The sequence below is a fragment of the Saccopteryx bilineata genome, chromosome 2 (assembly GCF_036850765.1).
Source record: "Saccopteryx bilineata isolate mSacBil1 chromosome 2, mSacBil1_pri_phased_curated, whole genome shotgun sequence".
NCBI classification, from domain to species: domain Eukaryota; kingdom Metazoa; phylum Chordata; class Mammalia; order Chiroptera; family Emballonuridae; genus Saccopteryx; species Saccopteryx bilineata.
In genome coordinates, this window is record NC_089491.1 from 36,737,470 (window position 1) to 36,759,165 (window position 21,696).

Genomic DNA, 21,696 nt, shown 5'->3' on the forward strand with positions numbered 1-21,696 from the left:
ACTCACAGCTAAATTATTCTTTGTATATATGCACATGGAGACCAGTATTGACACTTGGGTATCACTGAGCTAAGAGCTCTTTTTTAAAATTGGGAAAGACTTAAAAAAAACTACAAAAATTAAAATAATTGGGAAAGACTGGTGCCCAGAGCCCCCACAGTAAGGTCAGTAGCTAAACTGGGGCTCAGATCAGCTAAAAGGCCCTGGCTGACCTTATCGTTCTGGCTCTCCAACATAATTATGAGCACTTACTGTGTGCCAGGAGCCGGCAGCCCTGCCCGGGTGAAGCAGACGAACATTGGTGAGTTAATTCCCAAACAGGCATTGACGCCCACTTTCTGTTCTGGCTTCTGACAGCCGGCACCCTCTCTTCCCGACTCTAATCTGTTCATCCTTCCTCATTTACTTGTTTCCTCCCACCCACACACACCCACTGCTTACTCCACCCAAAAAGCTCCGGCTGGAGCCCTGCTACAAGGGTCAGATCTTCACTCTTTTTCTTACTGGCTGTGTGACCTAAGGCAAGTTACTTACCGTATTTCCCCATGTATAAGATGCTTCCATGTACAGTATATAAGACGCACTTTAATTTTGGGGCCTGAGATTTGAAAGAAAAAAAATTACATAAAGTTATTGAACTCTAGTTTTATTCATCATAAAATTCATACAACTCCTCATCTGCGTGAAAAAGCGGGAAATGCAAGTAAAAAAATCTACAACTACTGTATAAGACGCACCCAGTTTTTAGACCCCAAAATTTTCGGGAAAGGGTGCGTCTTATACACGGGGAAGATGGTAACTTAGTCCTTCCTCAGCTCCCTCTTTTATAAAGTGGGCATGGCTGTTCGAACCTCGTGGAGTTGTCAGTATGATAAAGCGAGTTAATGTATGGAGAAAAGTAACAGTGTCAGGCACAAGTAAGTGCTATCTTACTGTTACTAACATCGTCACCTCCATCGTGTCCGTCCCCTGGCATAATGCTCCCATAGCACTGGGAGGGTTGGGGTGGGGAGCAGGGCGGCCTTCAGAAGAGGCATACACTTGGAGGGCCTTGAAACACTTCACAGAGGAGCAGGCCCTTGGGGGTGGCGTTTGGAGACCGGTGAAATTGATAGGACAGAGAGAAGAGCAGGGCGTGGGGACAGGAAGGAATAGGGGGCAGTTTGGGGGCTAGCTGGGGAAGTCAGAGTGGATGAGGCTGGAAAGGTCACAGGTTGGGGACACAGATTGAGGAGGGTCTTTGAAGCCAAACTGAAAAATCTATACTTAATTGAATAGGCAGTGGGGAGCTAGACTCTAGAAAAATATTGATTCTAGACACCCATTACCTGGCTGTCTCACCAAAGTTTTTTACTGTTTCTCGTGGATGGGCTGATTTGCTTGTGATTTTCCAGATATAGTCAACTGATAATCAGTTTGGTGTTCCCCCCTTCCCTAATGTTCATATGTTTATCTTCTTATACTGGCTCAAACCTTCAGAACAATTTTCAGTAATAACAGGTTTCCTTGACATGTCCTTGATTTAAATAAGAAGGCTTCGGGTATTTCACCAGTTAGGTGTGATGTTGACTCTAGATTTAAGATCAATATCAGATCAAAGAGGTATCCTCTAATTCTTATTTGCTAAGAGGTATCGTAAGGAATTAGTATTGAGTTCTAGCCCATACCTTTTCCATAACTTTAGTATAATCATATGATTTTCCTCCTTTGATACATTAATATGATTTTGCAACCAATGCTTTAATATTGATTATCCTTGCATACCCAGATAAGCCTTATTTGATCATAGTATACTATTCTTTTTCTAATATTGCCTGATCAATGAGATTGATTTTTCTGATGTATATTAATAAATTGTGAGACTAGCCTTTAATTTTCATTTTGGTGGGCCTTTGTTAAGTTTTTACATCAGAATTATTCTAGCTTGACAAAATAAATTGGAAAGGCTTTTTTAGTTTTCACATATCCTGAAACAGTTTAGTAATAGAAGTATGTGTCCCTTGGATTTTCAAAAGAACTTGCCCAAAACAGAACCAAAATACTTGTCCAAGAAGCTAAATGGGTGATGCACATTATTTAAAAAAATAATTTAAAAAACTTTTTGTATTTCTTTAAAGGTTAGTGGGCTGTTCATATTTTCTCCCTCTTCTTGAGTTAATTTTGGTTATTCATGTTTTTCTAGAAAGTTCACTTTGGTTGAGATTTCTGCATTTATTAGTGTTGAGCGGCCATGCATTTTCTGTTTTATAACATCATCTCTTCCGTATCTCTGGTTGCATCTCCCTCGGAGTTCTGCTCACTGCTCCTGTAACACTTAGATGTGCCATTGGGTCACACATCTATTCACAAGGTGCCAACCCATGGGGTGGAGGCAGGTTGTGTGGGCGGTGAACGTGGAGTCACACCCGCTCTCCAGGGGCTCGTAGCCTGCAGAGAGGTGACATGCACTCACCAGCGTCTGCCTCTGAGCGCGGAGGCCTTGACCTCCAGGTCCCAGTACCCAGGACTGTGTCTGGTGTCAGGAGTGCCTTCTGTGCCTTTGTTGAATGAGTGACTGGCTCTCGGACAAAGGAAGAAGAGTTCAGTGAGGACTAGAGCTGTTGGGGTGTGAGGCGGAGGGAGGCATCTGAGCTGGTCTTTGATGGTGGATGGTGTTGGACTGCGTGCAGCTGGAGGGGAGGGTGCTTCACGTGCAGAAGTCCAAGGCCTACTGGGGGAGGAGGTAGAGAGCGAGGTGAGCAGGAGCTCCAGTTTCTCAGGGACACAACAGAGCCATCCAAGGTGGCTGGAGGTGTGTGTGTGTGAGCGTGGAGTGTGTGTATATGTGTCCATGCGAGGAACGTGAGGAGCTGGGGGCATGTCGGTGTTCAGCGTCTAGACGTGACAAATGTGCAGATGTCCAGGGAGCTGTGGACATGAGTGGCTAGCTGCAGAGACGCTCACCCTGTGATTTGTTGCTTTGATTCTTCAGGCCGAGACTTGGCAAGCACAACCCTCCCTGGGTACCCTCCGCACGTCCCCCCTGCCGGACAGGGCAGCTACTCAGCACCGACACTGACAGGGATGGTGCCTGGTGAGTTTGCATTGCTGGCGTCTCCGCAGCAGGCAGTGGATGGGGTTTCGGGGGGGGGGGTATCCCCTCAAACAGCCCTGGTGACCTCTATGCTTCTGAGAAGTGGACCTGAATAAATCAGGCAGAAGTCTGCACTCTCAGCCGCCTGCTATGCAGCTGGGCCTGCGGTGGGGCTGGGACCAGCTAGTGGCGGCACCCAGGAGGACATCGGAGGGAGGGGGGCTTTGGGCTGTCACTCAAACAGCCTCTCACTGGCCACATGGGAAGTCTGAACACAGAGGGGTGCATGACTTGGTCAAAGGTCACCCAGCCAGTGGGGAGTGGGGGCCCCCCTATCCTCTCTCCTCCCTCCTCCACCTCACTGATGTGACATGAACATGAGGAAGCATCCCTGAGGTGGTCTCTATGGTCTTACTCCTTGAAATTGAGGACCGTGTGCTCAGAACAGACAGGATGTTGTCTGGTCGGTTTGTCACTTGCTTCTAAACTGAACACCCTTGTGGCCATTGAAATTGATGCCCTCAGGCCAGCAATGTGTCAGTTTCTTTCAAGACACTTGGAAAGGAGGCCACCACATGTCCTTCCATGGACAGCACATCACATGGCACTGGTGGCTGTATGCTAAGGGCCTGAGCGTGGCAGGGATTCTCTAAGGATTATTTCTTTGAAAAATGTTTGAAAAAATTGATCAGCGGGAAAATCAAGTTGAAGTGTTGTTTCAATCCTTTTAAGGGTTCTTGTCCCTCGTTTTGAGTCACTCACAGGGGCCACACCCCGGGGGTTCCAGGGGCCGCTCCTCTTCCAGAACATTCCATCGCCTCTCTCAGGGCATGTGACAGAGCCAGGCTGGCTACTTCACCCCCCTCCCAACTGATGGGTTTCTTTTTTGAGCCTCACAACAGCTCTGAGAAGTAGATGGATGAATCATTCACCCTGCTCTCTTGGTGAGGAAATGGAGCCCAGAAAGGGGTTAGGACATGCTTAAGTCACCCAGCAAGTAGAAGCCCTAACCCAGCATGAACCACCCTTAGACCCAGGCAAGAGGGACCGACTCCGGCCCTGCAGGCCCCCTCACCCTGATGGACCATGGACGGTCTGCAGGGCCAAAGGGATCCGTCCACCTGGTACCCGAGCCCCTCGCCTCTTCCAGCCTCTTCCCTGATCTGTGTCACAGGCACATGCACCCCGGGGCCGGGGGCTGGCTCTTTGTGGGGGGTGCGGACAGAGCCTGGCTGGGAGGGCTCGGTGCCCACACCTGTGTGTGAGGCTGTGCAGGATGATGAGTGGAGCCGGGGGTGGAGGGGAGCAGGGCAGAGCGTGGCTCAGCCAGGCTCTCCCCACAGAGCCAGGTCCTGGCGCAGAGGCCGAGGAGTCCCAGAATTCTAAATTCACTCCTGGCTTTCCAGGTTATTACGAAGATGTGTTTAACAAGGTAGGAGGACAGAGCATGTTTCATTTAACGGTTTGTTAGCTTGATTTATGACTTTTAAATATGAGACAGATGGGAAGTGGCCTCCGTGTGTACTCTTGCCCTGGGCCTTGCCAATGCCGAAGAGGCCTGCCAAGGTCACACCTGTAAAGCCTTTGCCTTTTCTGTTGCACGGACGGGCCAGTGCAGAGCACAGGGAAATACCAGACATATGGTGAACAGGTGGTGGGCACACACCCTCCTCCCCCACTCCCACTCATTTCCCAACTATTAGCAAGTTAGGGCAGCCTCACCAAGCCACTTGAACGAACAGCCCCTCAGGTGGCCCCTAGAATTTACATAGCATTTGAAAGAATGCAAAGTGTTTTCCTAGGAGCCCTCTGATGCCACAGCCCTGTGAGGTGGGCTGGTCTGGAGTGTAGTCTCTGTTTCCCAAGAGGAGAAACTGAGACTCGGAGCAGTTAGGGAATCTTCCGAGGCTGCACAGCTTGAAGCTGGATCTTTGCCCTCCACTCGGCACTCATTCCTCTGTTCTGCGCTGCTGTGTATGCTCCGAGTTCATCTACACAGGCTTCTCAGTGATGCCAGAGGGGTAGGCGGCAGCATGTGGGCAGGTGAGGCTGAGGCCCCCGAGCTGGCCCTGCTGCCTCCCCTCTGCAAACCCCCAAGAGTCTGAGTTCAGAGAAGCAGCTGAACCCTCCTGAGTTTATCCAAACAGAGGCTGCCTTCTGGCCCCCGTGATTCCTCCAGCCCTGATTACCGGGCTCAAAATACAAATGGGCACGGGCCTGGCAGAGCCCCAGTGGAAACTGATGGCAGCTCCTTGCCCATTTGGTGGCAGCAGGAAGCACAGGATGAGCCAAACCAAACCTGCTGGCAGCAGCTGGGCAGGGGGTAGCACAGGGTTGGCACAGCAGTGCAGTCTCCTGAGACTCTGTCCCCAAAATAGAGGGAGGGCACATGTGTATCCTTCTGTGCATGTCTCTTGCCTTCCGTTTCATCTTACTTTTCTTGTCTTTCCTTCTCGTATACCCCCCAGGATTCATGCAATGCTGCACTGTGTGTCAGGGCTGGGAATCTATACTTGGTGTACACACTCCTTAGTTCCTGGTCCTCATGGTCCAAATCAGTATCCCGTCTTTGAGACTGTTTCCAACATGATATCCAAATCTGTTTCTTGGATGGCTTCACGGGACGGTGCTGGCTTGTACACGTGGTCTTTGCTGGAACTTCTCCCAGGGTTGGCCTAGAGCTAAGACGGCCTTTCAACAGAGCAGGTCCTTGGCCTGTCAGTCAGGCGTCACGACGGTCTGGTCTCAACTTGCCTTTCTGGTCTCGTCTCTCAGCCTGTCCCCAGCCTGACCACTCACTGGTTCCCAGCATCACTCACTCTTTCTGCTCATTGTCTCTTGTGATTCTGCGCCCTTCATTTAGACCCCTGCCTGCCCCGGCCTGTTAAGATCCAATATCACCCTTCAGGGTTGAACACAGATATCACCTGCCCCATGAAGCCTTCTGATGTGGCCCTCCCTGGGGATACAGCTTTACATGTGGCTTTGTTATACCACGTGGCCACGTGTGTGTAGCCCAGTTAGGTATGCCCCAGGGGTAGAGGCGGATTTAACGGCTGGTGCACTGGACGAGCGCCCTGGGCCCCGATTTCTGAAGGGCCCGCAAAACCCCAACTTTACACTTTTTTCTAATGACAGGGGACCCAATATTTTCTTCTGCACCCAGGGCCTCAACCGACCATTATCAGCCTCTGCCCTGGGGTGACCTCGTTTAGGACCAGGCCTAACTTGTCTTCTGTACTCTTCATGGACCCTTACACATAGTAGGGTCCTTTTGTGGGTGTTTGCTAAGGGAAGGAGGCAGGGAAAATTAATATTGACCCATGTATTTGTTTCCTGTGACTGCTATTCAACATTACCACAAGCTTAGTGCCTTAAAACAATAGAAACATATTCTTTCACAGTTCTGGAGCCCAGAAGTCTGAAATCAGTATCATTGGGCCAAAAATCAAGGTTAGCAGGGTCTGGAGACTCCGGGGAAGATCTGGTCCTTCCCTCATCTACCTTCTTGTGGCTCCTGGCGCTCCGGGGTGTGGCTGTGTCACTCGATCTTTAGATCTCTCTCTGCTCGGTCTTCTTGCACCTTCTCCTCTGCGGTGCTGCATCCCCTCCTGCCTCTCTCATGAAGATACACACGACTGAATTTAGGGTCCACCCAGGTAATCCAGAATGATCTTCCCATTTCAAGATCCTTAACTTCATCATACGATGAAGAAACAGCAGCCCCCTGCCTTCGCTGGCCACAGAAGTCACATTGACAGGTTCCAGGGATTAGGACATGGACATACCACAACCTGTTGGAGGATTTCAACTTTGTATTTGTTCACATTTCTGGTTTCTAACCTCTTGGGCTTCTGAATCTCAGATGCATGTATTTGATTATGACGGTGCTGAAGGTGATACCACTTCGTGGACCCCCAGGGGCAGTGGATAGCGTTGGGAAAAACAGGCTGAGCAAAGCCCCGGGAGGTTATCATGCTTGTGTCTCTCTGAGGCTGTTACAGGGCAGAGCAATGGGCTGGTTCATTGTATGGAGCAGTTCTCTCTCCTGCCTGCAGGGAATTAAGTAGAAACTGGAAATCTGAGTTGCTTTTCCCAGGCTAGGTTTCTAGGTTCTGGGACACTTGGCTGCCACCTCTTCCAAAGGGAAGGCTTCCATCTGTGAGGTTTGCTTTCAGGACAATGGAGAGGGATTGTCTCCAGGGTACACTCAGGCGTCACACTTCTGGGCCTGAAAATACAGACATTATGCTTTTCTGTATGAAACGCTAGCCTATTGGCTTGGACTCCTGTTGATTTGAAGCCTGATTCTGCCATCGGGGTGTTGTCTGCCCTTTCTGGTTCAGAGGCATCCCCACATCTGCAACATGGTCTTCCCTGGTGTGTGCCGATTCAGTTCCTGCAGCTCCGCACACCCCATATAGCTCTTCACTGATCCGTTACGCTGCATAAAGCAAACATGGCCACATCCCATCAGCTCGGAATGGAGACAGTTTTCATATTTTATTTTCATCAAGTCCCAACAAATGCCAAAACTTTGGCACCGAAGATTCCATAGTGACATGACCAGTGTAATAATTGGTTCTTATCTGAAGGTATTTGTTTAATCCTATAGAAATCAACATGGCATTTGAAACTTAAACCTGAGCTTGGGGAAGAGAAAGGGGGCGTTCATTGCCCTGTGGCTCTATTGAGTCCAAGAAGCAAGGTAACCGTCTTTGAGATGAACCAGTCAAGGAATGCCAGTTCCCATGCACCCCTAGGCCCCAGGGCCCCCTACTTCTTTGGGGGCTTCAGACCGGAGCGCCAGGAAATCTTGACCATGTCGTGTTCACCCCCCAGGGCTGCAACAGACCAGAGCTATTTGCTGGGAGGCCCCAGGAGGAGTATGTTGGGTTCCTTCAGTCCTGGGCTCTCTGCTTGCCACAGATCGGTATATATCATTTCTAAGTGCCTTTCAATTAAATTGCTCAATTAACTCATGGTTTTTATTTTCTCGACAAAGTAGGAGGTAAGGGTGAGGGTGGAGCAGGAGTTTGAGGCCAGTGAGGAGGTCTGGAACAGCGGCGAGAGACGAGCAGGCCCAGGCCCGCTGGACCCTGCAGGAGGAGTGAGGGACACGTGTGAGTTCTTCTGCTTCAAGGGCTTGGCCCCTTCCCACTGCTCCCACCCGCCTGGCCCAGCCAGCCCTGCCCCCCTCACCCTGTGGGTTTCACCTCCTCTGAAAGGTCTTCCCTTTGACCCAAAATGTACCAGTTTCCTGTTGCTGCTGTAATGAGTGACCACAAACAAGTGACTTACAACAAGAGAAATTTACCCCCTTACAGTCCTGGAGGTTAGAGTCCAGAATGGACTCACAGGCTGAATCGGGCGTGGGCAGGGCTGTGCTCGTCCTGGAGGCTCGTTTCCTCACCTTCTCCAGCGGGTGGGTACGGCCCATAAGCCCATATTTCTTCATCGTCACCTTTAGAGCTGGCAACGTTGGGCGGGGTCCTGATCATGATGCCCTCTTGTTGGTTCTCTCTCCCACATCCCTCTTTCACTTGTAAGGATCCTTGGGATTTAATTGGATCCACCTGGATAATCCAGGCTACTCTCCTTACCTTCAGGTCAACTTAATTCCCCTTTGCCATATAACCTACCCTGCTCACAGGTTCTGGGGTTAGGATGTAGACATCTTTGGTGGGGGCCATCATTCTGCCTACCACACCGTCTAAGCCAGGGCCCCCACTGTTCCCCTTTTAAAGCACCCTTTTCTTTTCTTTTTTTATTTTTCTGAAGCTGGAAACGGGGAGAGACAGTCAGACAGACTCCCACATGCGCCCGACCGGGATCCACCCAGCATGCCCACCAGGGGGCGATGCTCTGCCCCTCCGGGGTGTCGCTCTGTTGTGACCAGAGCCACTCTAGCGCCTGGGGCAGAGGCCAAAGAGCCATCCCCAGAGCTCGGGCCATCTTTGCTCCAATGGAGCCTCGGCTGCGGGAGGGGAAGAGAGAGACAGAGAGGAAGGAGAGGGGGAAGGGCAGAGAAGCAGATGGGCGCCTCTCCTGTGTGCCCTGGCCCGGAATTGAACCCGGGACTTCTGCACGCCAAGCCGACGCTCTACCACTGAGCCAACCGGCCAGGGCCAGCACCCTTTTCTTTTCACTCGTGATTCTAAGCACAATGGAAGGAGTTGAATCAGTGCTACCCCTCCCTTGTCTGCTTTCCCCTCAGGTCAGCGCACTGCTTAAGAGTTGCATAGTCACAAGGCTGTGTCTGTTTTGTTTGCTGCTATGCCCCTGTTGCTGGCTGAGTGCCTAGCCCTGAGTAGTACTCGGGAAATCCTAGTGGAAATAAGAAATGGGGTTCTGGACCAGGCTGCAATGAGAGCCCAGGCCAGTGCTGGAGCAATGCAGCCATGGCTGCTGGGCAGCCACGTGGTGAAACGGGGAGGCTGGGTTATTAGGAGCATGGGCTCTGGAGCCAGACTGCCTGGTTTGAATCACCGACCTGCTTCTCACTAGCTGTGTGACTTGGGATAAGTTAGATAACTTCTCTGTGCCCTAGTTTCCTCATCTATAAAAGGATGATGATGATAATAAGAATGAGCATGAAATGTAATATAGCTAAAAGGCCTTAGAGCCTTGCCTGGCACATATTAAGTGCCATATAAGTGTTCATTATGCTGCTGCTGCTGCTGCTGCTGCTGCGGATTGTTTAAATAGGGGTCTGAGCTGGGTGCGGTGGGGAGAAGAGAAGCCCAGCTGGCAAGACTGAAGCAGGCCTGGCTGAGCAGGCATTAAATCCAGAGCTCTCCAGCAGAGCTCATACCCCCTGGGTCAATGGAGCACCGACTAGGGGAGAAACCAGTTGCCAACAAGAGTGTTTCCAGGCAGGAGCGGGGGCGGATGCTGAATGCTACGGGTCTGACGTGTATCTTTGGCCAGCTGAAGAGGAGGGCAGGGGCACTGGGTATGGGGCATGAGTTCCACCCTTGGCTGGAGTGGGTTCACGTACCCAATCTGGGTGAATGGGGTTGGCCAGGAAGGGAACTGATTAAGGAGGAGGCTGGTGGCCAGCAAGGTTAGGTTTTGGACTTGTCAATTTGGGGAGGCCACATAGACATCCAGGCTAGGCCCTATGCAGGCAGGTGGCAGAGCAGGTGGAGAGCACAGGGGCAGGGAGGGCCCAGAGAGAGAGAGAGAGAGAGAGAGAGAGAGAGAGAGAGCTGTGGAGTTGCCCCAAGAGAAGTGAGGGGGAGCGTGGAAGGAGTGTGGTTTCACCACTGCTTAGCTGTGTGACTAGGCACAAGCTCCAAGACTACTCTGAGCCTGCCTTGCCTGCTGCTTTAAGGATCATTTGAAATGATGGCTGTGCAGTTATGGAGGCCTAATCCGTGCGAGGCAGGAAGGGTACTGAGGTCTGGAGGGGAGGAGAGTGGGTCTTTATTGTCCGCCTTAAGCCCCTGCTGACTCTGAGCATGCAAGCTTGGGTGCTGGGGATCTCAGCACCAGGCAGGGGGGCCAAAGCCTAGCTGGGGGCCAAGCTCAGCCAGGACTCACTGTGCGATGCGATATGCCACTTCCATTCTCTGGGCCTCCTTCGGGGAGTGGACAGGGATAAAACACACTCTGCACAGTTCTGTAGGCATGGTCGGGACTGGTGAGTGGGAGTCAGAGCGACACCTTTTCCAGTCTTATATACAGCCCCTTCCCATAATTAAAACAAAAGGAAGGGGAATGGGCAGGCTCGAGAGGAGCCTGCTGGCCAGTGAGGTGGGCGAGACAGGAGCATCAGGTGGCTGATTGGACCATTGCTCCCCAAGTGCCTTCCTAACCCAAGCATAGGCTTGGGAGTGTTTGCTCAGGGTTATTGATGGCCTTTGTTCTTAGCTCTTACTTCCCCCTCGCCAAGGTTCCTGGCAGTCCTGTGGCCCAGGCACTTTCAAAGCTCCCTGCACACCTTTCACAGTGCTGAGGTCTCCCACCTGTTGATCGTGTCTGACTCTTTGCTGCCCTCTAGTGGCCTCCAGGCACTCTGCCACACCGGGAACATGGAATTGACCCTAGGGAATGCCAGGCAGAGCCAGGATGAAATGGCAGGTGGCCATTCATTTGTTCATTCTGTCATTCTTCAAACATTTCCTGAGAGACACGAGTGCTAGTTCTAAGCTAGGTGCGCTGTTGCAGACACAGCTCCTGCCCTCAGGGAGCTCACAGTCTAGTTGGAGAAACATAAAATATCCTTGCATGCTATGTGAAGAGCTAAAATCTAGGTATGTGCTGAGGAAATGCAGAGGAGGAGACTGCTGCGTCTGCTGGTGCAGTGGGTAAGGTGGGGGAAATTGGGGAGGACTTCCCAGAGGTCATTGGAGCTGGACCTGGAACGGTTGATCATTGTTGGGTGAGGGACTGGTGAGTGAGAAGACCTGAGGACCAGAGAGCATGGGCATCAGGCAGGACCTGGGTGTGGCCAAAGCATTGGGGTGCTGACAGAGACGAGCAGGAAGGGCAGGCTGAGCCTCCTTCATCACCGAAGCCTCGACCCCCTGGACACCTCTGGGGCTTGAGGCGGTACAGACAGCAGCTTTGACTGGTGGCAGGCTCTGCCCAGGCGAATCTGGATGGAGGTCAGAGGTGAGGCTGCTGTGTCCTCCTAGAATGGAACACAAGAGTCTGGAGTGGTCTGATCCAGACAGCCCATGGGACCAGCTCCTGCATTGAAGTGACTCTGGAACTGGAGAGAATCTGACATCCAGTGTGGGCTTGATGAGACCTTTGCTGCATTAAGGAAGAAAACAATTGCAAAAGCAAAGACTTAGAGGTGGAAAGCACGCTGGGAGCATGGAGGTTCTGCTGAGGTTTAGGAACCCCGGTTCTGGTTCCAGCTGCCAGACACAGTGTTACTTTGGGACATGGGTTGGAACTTCCTGCTGTCTCTTACAACAGGAGTCAGGGGCTCGGGGAGATGGGATTAGATGCTCCGTAGGGGGTTTTCTGGTCCTGCCATTCAAGGGCTTCTAAGTCTGACTTCCCTGCCTGGTGGTATCTTTCCTGGCTGGACTAGAGGGCTCCCTGAGCCCTGCCACCTCTAAGTGGGCAGCAAATGTTTTCAAGTTGCCGTCAATTCTGGGCTGTGAAAAGGCAACAGCCCTGGGCTATCGTGTGTGATTTGGTAGTAACTTCTGGGGTGGAGCTGTAGGAAGGGGGTCTCGGGGTATGCTACTCCTGCACACCCGTTGCCACATCTCTCTGTACGGAAGGTCATTACTGTGGTGGCAGGCCAGGACAGGCTGTCAGGGGCTCCACACCTAGGATGGTTCTTACAGACTTTGGAATCTGGAACCTTAGGGCAAGAGAGGCAGCAAAGATCACCATGATTTGTTCTAATGTCTTAGCAGTGTCCCTGTGGGGAGCATGGAGGTGGAGGGAGTGCATTGCTGGTTTAGGTTTTCTCAGCACCTCAGGCCCCCATGGCAAGGACAGATGAGAAGCCGAGCCCGTGCAGGGCTGGGGAACTTGGAGCAGGGCTTAAGGACACCTTCACCTCCTCCGGGCTGCTCAGGTGTCCAGTGAACTTGTTTTCCTGTCTCTGCTCCTTCTGATGGCGGTTGGCAGACCCAGTTATGAGTACGGGACACCGTATGTCTGGGATCCTGACCTCCAGTGTCTTCCTAAAGTGTCTGTACAAGTGGTGTTTCTTTAAACAAACAAAACCCCAAACAGGACTGTGATGCCTTTTTAGGGCATCAGGGAGAATAGAGTTGGGATTTGCTTTAGAGGAAGTAGAATTATTGGAGGGTGTCTGAGACTTGGGTGGAGAGAAGTAGGGCAGACCACTTGGTGCAGAGAGGAGCACACAGGCGCAGAGTGTGGGCGTCCTGAGGGAAATGGGTGAGCCTGCTGGGTGTTGGGCCTTCATCCTCCTAAGTCCTGACGGCCAAGTCAGCTTCCAGGAGACAAACCCTCAGGATCAGCTGAGGGCTGCAGACCAGGGACACCCAGCAGTTCCAGCACAGCCCAGGGGAGCTGTCCTCAGCACCTGGCCACACAGAAAGCGGCAGAGCAGCCCGACTCTGAGCCCCTGCGATTTTGAGGCACCTTTCGGCATTGCCTCCCAGTACCACTTCTTGCCAGGGGGTTTCCAAGACTGCTGGGTGGCAGTTCTCTCTGGTGAGGTGGTTGAGTCCTGGCTAGGGGCTTTCGGAGCAGCCAGTGCCCTGCAGGGTCCAGGGCTCAGACCACCCCTTAGCCACTGGCTAGCAGTCATCTGCCCATGCGTGGTTCAAGACCTAGCTCACCTCTGCAGTCATCCCTCCTTCTACTTTGTATGACATTATCTTTGACTGTGTCTTTATCCAGACTCGGGCTCCTGAAGAGGCGGTTCGCCTCCCAGCCAGGACTTCCTATAGGACAGTGAGCGGGGTGCAGAGTACTGGAGGGGATCTGGACTAGAGGCCTAAGAGTTTTTCAGGAATTAACAACAATTTGGGACTTCACCAAAACTCCTTTTGCCTCTAAAATTCAAAAAGGAAGCTGGAAAACGGGCATTAATAAATGTTAAGTGCCTACAAATTGTAACATTATGTTAACTTCATTAACTATTAAATTTAGTGCTCATAAAAATTTCATTACAGTTGAAAACAATATTTAGGTTAGATTTTCTCGGTTTGCAAGAATTCCCTAGTCTGTGTCTTGATTGCTGAGAAATCATAGCTAATCATAAATTAAATAGGTTCCTTGTGGCCAAATAATTTCAAAAACAAAATATAAAAAATAAGCCTTTCATATTTTTAGAAGGAAAAGTATTATTATTTTTTTTCTTTTTTCTTTTTTTAAGTGAGAGGAGGGAAGACAGAGACAGACTCCTGCATGCACCCCAACCAGAATCCACCCAGCAACCTCTGTCTGGGGCCAGTGCTCAAATCAACTGAGCTATTTTTAGCACCTGAAGCTGACGCATTTGGACCAACCAAGTTATCCTCAGTGCCTGGGGTCAACGCTCGAACCAATCGAGCCACTGGCTGCTGGAGGGAAAGAGGCAGAAAAGGGGGAGTGGGTGGGGGAAAGAAGCAGATGGTCATTTCTCGTGTGTGCCCTGACTGGGGATCAAACCCAGGATATCCATACATCGGGCCAACACTCCATCCACGGAGCCACCAGCCAGGGCCAGAAAAGTTTTACTGTGGTGCATTTAATGTGTGATGTGCTGTAAGGTGGCACAGACAGAGGCCTCCACAGGATGACACCAGGGGTCTGGGAAGGAGGGGCTTGGAGAGACACTAATTTCCTGTTGAACTGTATTGAACATAAAAGATAATGGTGGGGTCTTGAGCTGATTAGGTTGCAGTAACCAGCCAGCCATGCATCCATCTGACCATCATTTGTTCTTGCCTTTCCTCCTTTCTCCCTCTAACCTTCCTCCCTTCCTTGCTTCCACATTTATGAACCATCTCCATGTGCCAAGCATAAGGCTTGGGATGCGAAGGTGGAAGCCATGGCCCTTGTCTGTGTGAAGGTCTCAGTGTGTAGTTGCAGACGGCAAGTCAGTAAGGGCCTAGGGGGACAGATGTGATGACAGGTACGCTCAGGGACTCGGGGGGCCCAGACTGGGGGTGTCAGGCATGGAAGGCTCAAGAATTTCGCCATAGAAGAGTTGGGGCAGGGAAGGGCATGTCGGAAGCTGCTTTTGCAGAGAGTGTTGCTAAATCTGAGAAACACTGTCCACATCAAATAATGGGGCAAGTTAAGGGCGTAGCTGAAGTGTCCCAGGTCACCCATGGTGCTGCCCCGGGTCGGGGGATGAATCCAGGAGGAGACGAGCCTCTGGCTTGGCTTGTCGCTCAGAGAACAGCCTGTGTCAGCAATGGGGGTGGAGAGAGGAGGGAGCAGAGGGAGGGTTCCGGCAGTGCGGAGGCGATGAGCACACAGGTTCTGAGCCTGTTTTGCTTCTACACCTGCTGGGCTCCTTCCAAAAACCAGGTTGGATCTACTGGGGTTGTCTGTGTTCTCCTCTCTCTGATTTGCTGGAATCTGCAGCCTCGTCTCCAAGCCCTCATCATCTGTCAGCCCTCAGCTGGGCCACTGGTCTGGGACAGCTCCGCAGAGAGCTTCCGGTGGTGCCCGGAGCCTTCAGGGGGCAGGCGAAAGCTTTCCAGTGAAGCCCATCGCTTGTGCCCATAAGCTAACTCCACCAACAGGCCTCCCCCCAGCCTGCCCGGGGCTCTGTAGTCTACACAGGGAAGCCACACCTCTTATCCCCAGTTGCAGTTTGAAAGCACCTGGTGAGGTTGGGTGTTTATCCCCATCTCAGAGACATGCTAGCTGAGTTCAGAGGGGTGCCACGCCTCACCAGGGGTACAGCCACTCAGGGGTGCCGCAGGGCCTGGCAGCTGGCACACGTGTCTCAAGTTCCCCCAGGCCCTGGTTCCCCTGAGAATGAGGGAATGGGCTCCGGGCCCAGGGGAAGGTCATGTTTTCCTCAGAACTCCCTCAGGGCTGTGGACAGCCCTCCTGACCCAGAGATCTGTTATGGCCCAGAAGAAGCCTCGCAGCTGGGACATCAGGGAACCACACTTCCGATTCTAGTATACTCCCTCTACTTTCTATCTTTACTTGTCCATGTTTGACCCATCCCGCTAGGCCCAAATCACATGCTCTCTCTCTCAGCAAGCCTACCCCCACAGGGGCCTCATCTCTCCCCCGAGCGTACCCCCGGGCACTGCCCACGGTCAGCCCGTCAGAGCTGCAGTGACCAAGTGCTCCCACCTCCCAGTTGCTCCTCTCAGAACCCTCCGTCTGCCCAGTGCCTGCAAACAGTAGGCGCTCAGTGCATGTACGTGGATTTATTTGAGTGTGAACACGCTCCTCCCTGTCCTGTCCAGTGCGGAGTCAGGGCTTAGACTCCAGCCGTGTGGTAAACCGGCTCCAGCTCGACCTTGGCGCCCCTGCTCGCTCTCCCAATATTTGCTCTGGCTCCTCTCTGGAAGGCACTGAGACAATGGCCCTTGTTACCCTCTGTTTGAGTTATTTATTTTTTTCACTTTTCCCTCCTTCGCCTCTCAGGGGACTCGCCTCTCGCCCTCATCCCTCATGTTTTCCCTTTCACTTGACTGTCACTCTCATTGTCCTCCTGGGGCCGGGAACGCAGGGTGACAGGCAAGGGGAGCCCAACCGGGCCGGGGAGGCTGGAAATATAGTCATTAATGGGACCCGCGAAGCCCAGATGTCCTCCCTGAATGCGGGTAATTTGTTTTTAATGAAAAACCACGCGGTGACCCTGAACAAATGAATTTTCTTTATAAGGAGTCTATGTGCAATGGCACAAATAAAGGGCCCGAATCGGGGAGACGGAGATCCAGGGTGGAAGAAAGCGAGAAAGAAAGAGGGAAGGAGTGCAAAGGGGAATAGAAAGAGGAAAGAGGGAGGAAAGGATATTTTAAAATGACAACTGAGTTATCATGTCCTTTTCTCTAAAGAGCAATCCCAGGTCACAAATGCCCTGGGCATTGTCCTGCCAGAGCGGGATGTGTGACAGTTGTGGCCATTTTGAAGTCTTGTTCACAACAATGAGAAGAATAGGAACCACCATCTGGACAGATAGTTATAACATACAAGTCTCTTCCGTGTGTGATCTCTGAGGACCCGTTTGGGGGGCATGGTTGTTAGCCCCATTTCACAGAGATGAAAACTGAGGCTTTGGAACGGTGCTTTGCTAAAGGTTGGTCACGCAGCTACCGTGTGGTTGAGCCCAGATGACAAGGGAAGGACTTTGCCAACGTGGAGTTTGACCCTAGGAACACTGTGCTAAAATCTAGACATTGCTTTCTCTGTGTGACACAGAGAAGGGGCAGCACAAACAGCCCTGAGGTCCTGGGGGCGTACAGAGGAGTCGTGAATGAGGCCAATCCCCACGGCTCCTGGAACTTTCTTTCCATTAGGGCTTTGTGAACGTGCAGACTTTCTGAAAACACTTTGGGTGGGAAATTCCTGGAAAGAGAACTCCCCAACAAGGAGCAAGAGACATTTGGGAAAATGGCTGCCAGGGAATTGGTACATAGAGACCTGACATATGCCACTGACTAGCACCCAGGACCTTTCGGGGGTGACGGAGAGCAAGTAACTGGGGATGGCAACAAAGGCGTTGACTCAGTGGAGGTCCAGGCTGAGGGCCCTGCCCTTGGCTGTGGAGGCATCTGCCTGAAAAAGAAGCCCTGAAGGCCTAGATTGGGGTACGTCTGAGTGGTAGGTGGAGGGGTCTGCTCTAACACGTACCTCGTAGGGGACAGGAGATGGCCCCTATAGGTCCTGCAGCCACGCCTCCTTCTGTCCTGGACAGGGCTGGACGCCACCAGAGTTTAGAGCTCAGCCCAGTGCACAGGTCAGGAAGAGGACCTGCTTAAGGTCGCATGGCATGTCAGAGGAAAAGCCAGGCCGGCTCTCTGGCTGTGGTGGCAGCCTGCTCTGTGGTCTCCCCTGGGCTAGCGGGAAATATCAACCCCGCCCCCACTTTCGGTCTTCACTGAAGCACTGGAAAGGAGGCACTTTGTCTCCTAACCTCAGGCAGACTTAGTGTCCCTGGGATGGCCCCTGGGATGGTCCCTGGATGACCTGGCCTCTCGATCAACTCAAAACAGAACTCACACCCCACCTGTCCCAACTTTGTCACGTTCTTCCTGAGCCCACATCCTTCCCCCAGGCCCCGGGCCTGGCCAGCTGCAAAAGCGCCTCGTGGGACACAGCAGTATCTGTGCCCAGTGCTGTCAGGGGTCCTGCCTGGGACCTGCGGGCCACGCCAAGGCCCCAGCTCCTCTGCTCTCTGCTTTCTTCCCAGAGTCAGGCAGCCAGACGAAAAGAAATGATTGTTTTCTTTTCCTGGATTCAATCTCCCTCTGGAAGTTGTGGCCCAGTTAGAAAATCAGACAAATAGAAAAATCTGGCTGCGACCCAGCTGACGTTATCAAGTCTCTGCTGGCATTTAGGCCTCTGCTTCCCACACCTGTCTGTGAGCTGGGCTGGCTCAGGCTGCCTCGGCCACCTGGAACAGACCTTCCCTGGCACTGGGCTTCCTTGTAATGAATGGTTTATTCCCCACCGACTTCCAGAATGGGTTTGAGGCAGCTTCTCGACCTGTCAATAACATCAGCCTGAACTTGAAATCTCTGTCATAAAACAAGAGGTCTGCCGATGGGGCACATGGGGTGGCCCAGGTGTGACCTGCTGGCCCCACCCATAAGTTGACTGGTTTTGAACAGGTTCGCATTATGGAGCCTGGGTTCTGAGGCGGCCCTGTGCCTGGAGCTACCTACGCTTCGCTGCTGGGAGCAGGGAGCTCACATTCTTGGAAATAGTTTCTGTCTGGGTACATTCCAGAGCACACTTCCAAAAACATACTTTTAATCAAAAAGAAGATCACTAGAAAAACTGGGACAAATTGTGAATTTGACAGTGGATAATTACAAATTCCAGGAGGGTTTGCCAGGTGGCAAATAAACTCCTCTGGTTAGGTCTTAGATTAATTACACCACCAATAGGCTGACAGGGGGTGTGGGGGGGGAGATCTTCTCTCTTAATTGTCCTCATTTGTGGGAGAAGTTCAAGCCTGCCTTCCTTCCTTCCTTCCTTCCTTCCTTCCTTCCTTCCTTCCTTCCTTCCCTCCCTCCCTCCCCTGCCTCCCTTATTCTCATCTCTTCTTTCTCTCTTCCTCCTTACTTCACTCACTCACTCATTCAGTCAGTTGGTCATTCAGCCAGTCAATCATCAGACAATCCCTGAGCTCTCCTGAGGGCTGAGCCCAGTTGAGTAGACACAGAAATAATTGAATTTCTCAAGGCCCAGGAGTATCCTTGAGGAGCATCACCCAAGTTACCTGCTCAGAATGGGAAGAAACCAGCTTCCATGGTTTTGAGGAATTGCTAGGCCCAGGGGCCAGACAGGGCCTCCTGGGGGACAACAAAGGGTGAGGGTTGTGGGGTGCAGGGTCTGACGGCTTGATGCTGCTGGGAGGATGCTCTGGCCCATGCCAGCTCCCCCGGGTCTCCCCAGGAGGGCTCCAAGGGAAGCCTGGCCCCTGCAAATCCTCATTCCTGAGCTGGGTGCCAGACCCCGTGTGTACAAACAGGGGTTCAGTATTTAGGAGCGGGGAGGGGCAGGGAGCAGCCAGAATGGCTGCCCGCCTTGGAAATTTCTATGCATTTGCAATAACAAAATTACCATAATTTGCTCGTTAACGCAGCTCGATCAGTCAAGCATTGTTCCCTCGCAGGCGGGGAGGCCCCTGCGCTGCTCTCTGTACACTCTCCACACCCCAGCCAGCCTGCCAGCCCGTTAGAGCGCTGGAAATTAGCATGCAAATGGTCCTAATTCGGTGGGCGAGCTGTCAGGCAGCGCCTCTCTGGCCTTGTCTCTGTGAAGGCCCTGACAGCCCAGTTCCAGCGCCAGCCCACCCTCCTCGCTCCAGCCAGGAGGGGCTCAGAGGGGCACCTCCAGACTGACAGCTTGGCGGTCTCCCTCCCCTCCGTCAGCGCCATCAGGCCTCGCGGCAGCCTCCCTCGGGAGCAGGCAGGGCTGCCACCATGCTGGCCAGACTGAGGAGGCAGGCAGGCAGGTGGGCTGGTGGGGGAGGCTGGCCGGGGCTCGGGTCCACCAGTCTTGGCCGGACTGGGGCGATGGGCAGAGTGAGGGTGGGGGGGTGGCCTCCAACTGAGGACCCGGTTGGGGCAGAGGACCCTTACGTCTGGCGGGTTCTGAGAGTGTCCCCGTGGGAACTCAGGCACCTTCTCCCACCTGCACGTCCATAAGGGGCAAGTTCAAGTCTTGCGTTGCTTTCCCTCCTCTGTACTCCAGGGCTGACCCTAACATACCCCTGCTCTCCCTCCCCCATCCCTGGGATACCACTGTCCACATCTGTGTGTGGAATCCCACCAGCTGTAATGGAGGACTGAGGGGGGAAGGCTGAGGAGGTGTGTGGTATAAGCAGGACACCTTGGACCAGGACTCAGCACCTTTGGGTCTCAGTCCTGCCTGCAGGTTTACTAGCCTTTGGGGAAGTCACCTTCCCCCTCTGGACTTTAGTCTCCAAATTTTTATGGTGGAGGCATCTTTATGGTCTTCCCCCAGAGATGTCCAGGATAAGAAGGGGGAAGAGGCCCTGACGTCTAGTGAGAACTTCTATTGCCAGACCTGCGCTGCCTTTCATTTCCTAAGCTGCTTGCTCTTCACAATAAACCCACCAAGCCTGTGTTGATGTGATCCCATTTCACAGAGGAGGAGGCTGAGGCCTCAGCTCACACAGAGCAACTTGCCCAAGCAGCAGGACCGTGACAGAGTCCATCTTGCTTGCTCCAGAGCCCTTTTAACAAGAAAAGATGCGGGAGCCTGAGAGCTGGATCCTGTTTCTGCCCGGACTGTGAAAGGTGCTGGCAGTGCTGCCCCGCAGGCGTCTGCTCCTCTGTCAGTGCTCAGCACGTCCTCAGTGCCAAATACATGTGAGCTGAGAGAAGGGAACCCAGGTGGGCCCAGGAATGACTGCCTTTGGGGACGCCCTGTATCCGTCTTTACGGTCCCCTCCTGACGTGTGACAGCAAAGTGAAGAAGCTACTGCACGAGGAAGAGGTAACTCGAGGTTCTCCCCAGGCTGTCCCCACGCTGTTTCCAGGACCTTGTTCCTTCCTCCCCGTGAAGGGACGCAGCCCAGATTCAGGGTTTGGTGAGTGGAGAGCAGGCTGGACCTCAGTCCCCACGTGCCCGGTCAGCTGGTGGTTCTTGTTCAGTGAACAACCTACTCATCCATGCATGGCTGCCCTGCCCCATTTGCCTGTTTTAAGGCAATCTTTCTGGGTCTTTTAGCTTCCAGATAAATGGAGAGGCAAGAGAGACCCTGGGAAATCCAAACCCCCGTTGGCCCCCACCTGCCTGGGGACAGAGGGGGCTCACGGGCCCGAGTCTCCACCGCATCACAGCGCCAGCCACCGCTCAGCTCAGAGCCTGCGCGGAGCAGATGCTCCACGACGATGTGAGAAGCCACACGGAAGGACATGTGGGCCAAGAGAGAATGTAAACACGCACACACACTCGTGCAGGAATGGACTAAACGCCACCCAGGCTGCCTACTGCAGACCAAACACCTTGAGCCAGGGGTGACTTTTTATTTCCTTGTGCTCTTCCTTTCCACCTACTCTTTGTTTTGTTTGTTTGGGAACCAGGGCATGAGCCTGGTGGAACTGTAGGTCTCCGTGTACCAGCCTCTCAGTAGCTGCTGTTGGGCTGTTCAGAGCATCTCTTGGAGAGGGTAAGTCCTGCCAACCACAGGATCAGGGCAGGCACTCTGAGGACAGCTCCAGGACACATTCACTCCCATCCCAGAGGGCCATGTTGGGGACTTCGGAAATTTCCCTGGATAAGACCAGGTTGGTGGCTGCAAACTGCATTTCTGCTCGAGGATGAATTGCCCAGGCTCCCCCTAGTGGAGAGCAGGGATGTGTCGCCCTCCCGTTTTCCCGGTGTGTGGCAGGACCAGACAGGACCACCTACAGCTGCCACACACAGACCCCTTTTCAGTTTACACACAATTGGTACATCCATGCTGTCCTGGAATCCTTACCGCATCCTAGAGGGTACTCTTGGTTTTTGCTTTTGTTGTA

The 21,696-nt window shown here is 52.7% G+C and overlaps 1 protein-coding gene across 7 annotated transcripts in view; it reads left to right on the top strand.

Moving 5' to 3' along the window:
• The window catches only part of PAX5 (paired box 5), a 182,492-nt gene that overhangs the window by 135,302 nt on the left and 25,494 nt on the right, over positions 1-21,696 (top strand). For all 7 annotated transcript variants that reach the window (XM_066256748.1, XM_066256744.1, XM_066256747.1 and 4 more), the window contains one exon: positions 2,972-3,073. In XM_066256748.1, coding sequence (XP_066112845.1) covers positions 2,972-3,073 — 102 coding nt within the window. The remainder of the gene's footprint in view (positions 1-2,971; positions 3,074-21,696) is intronic.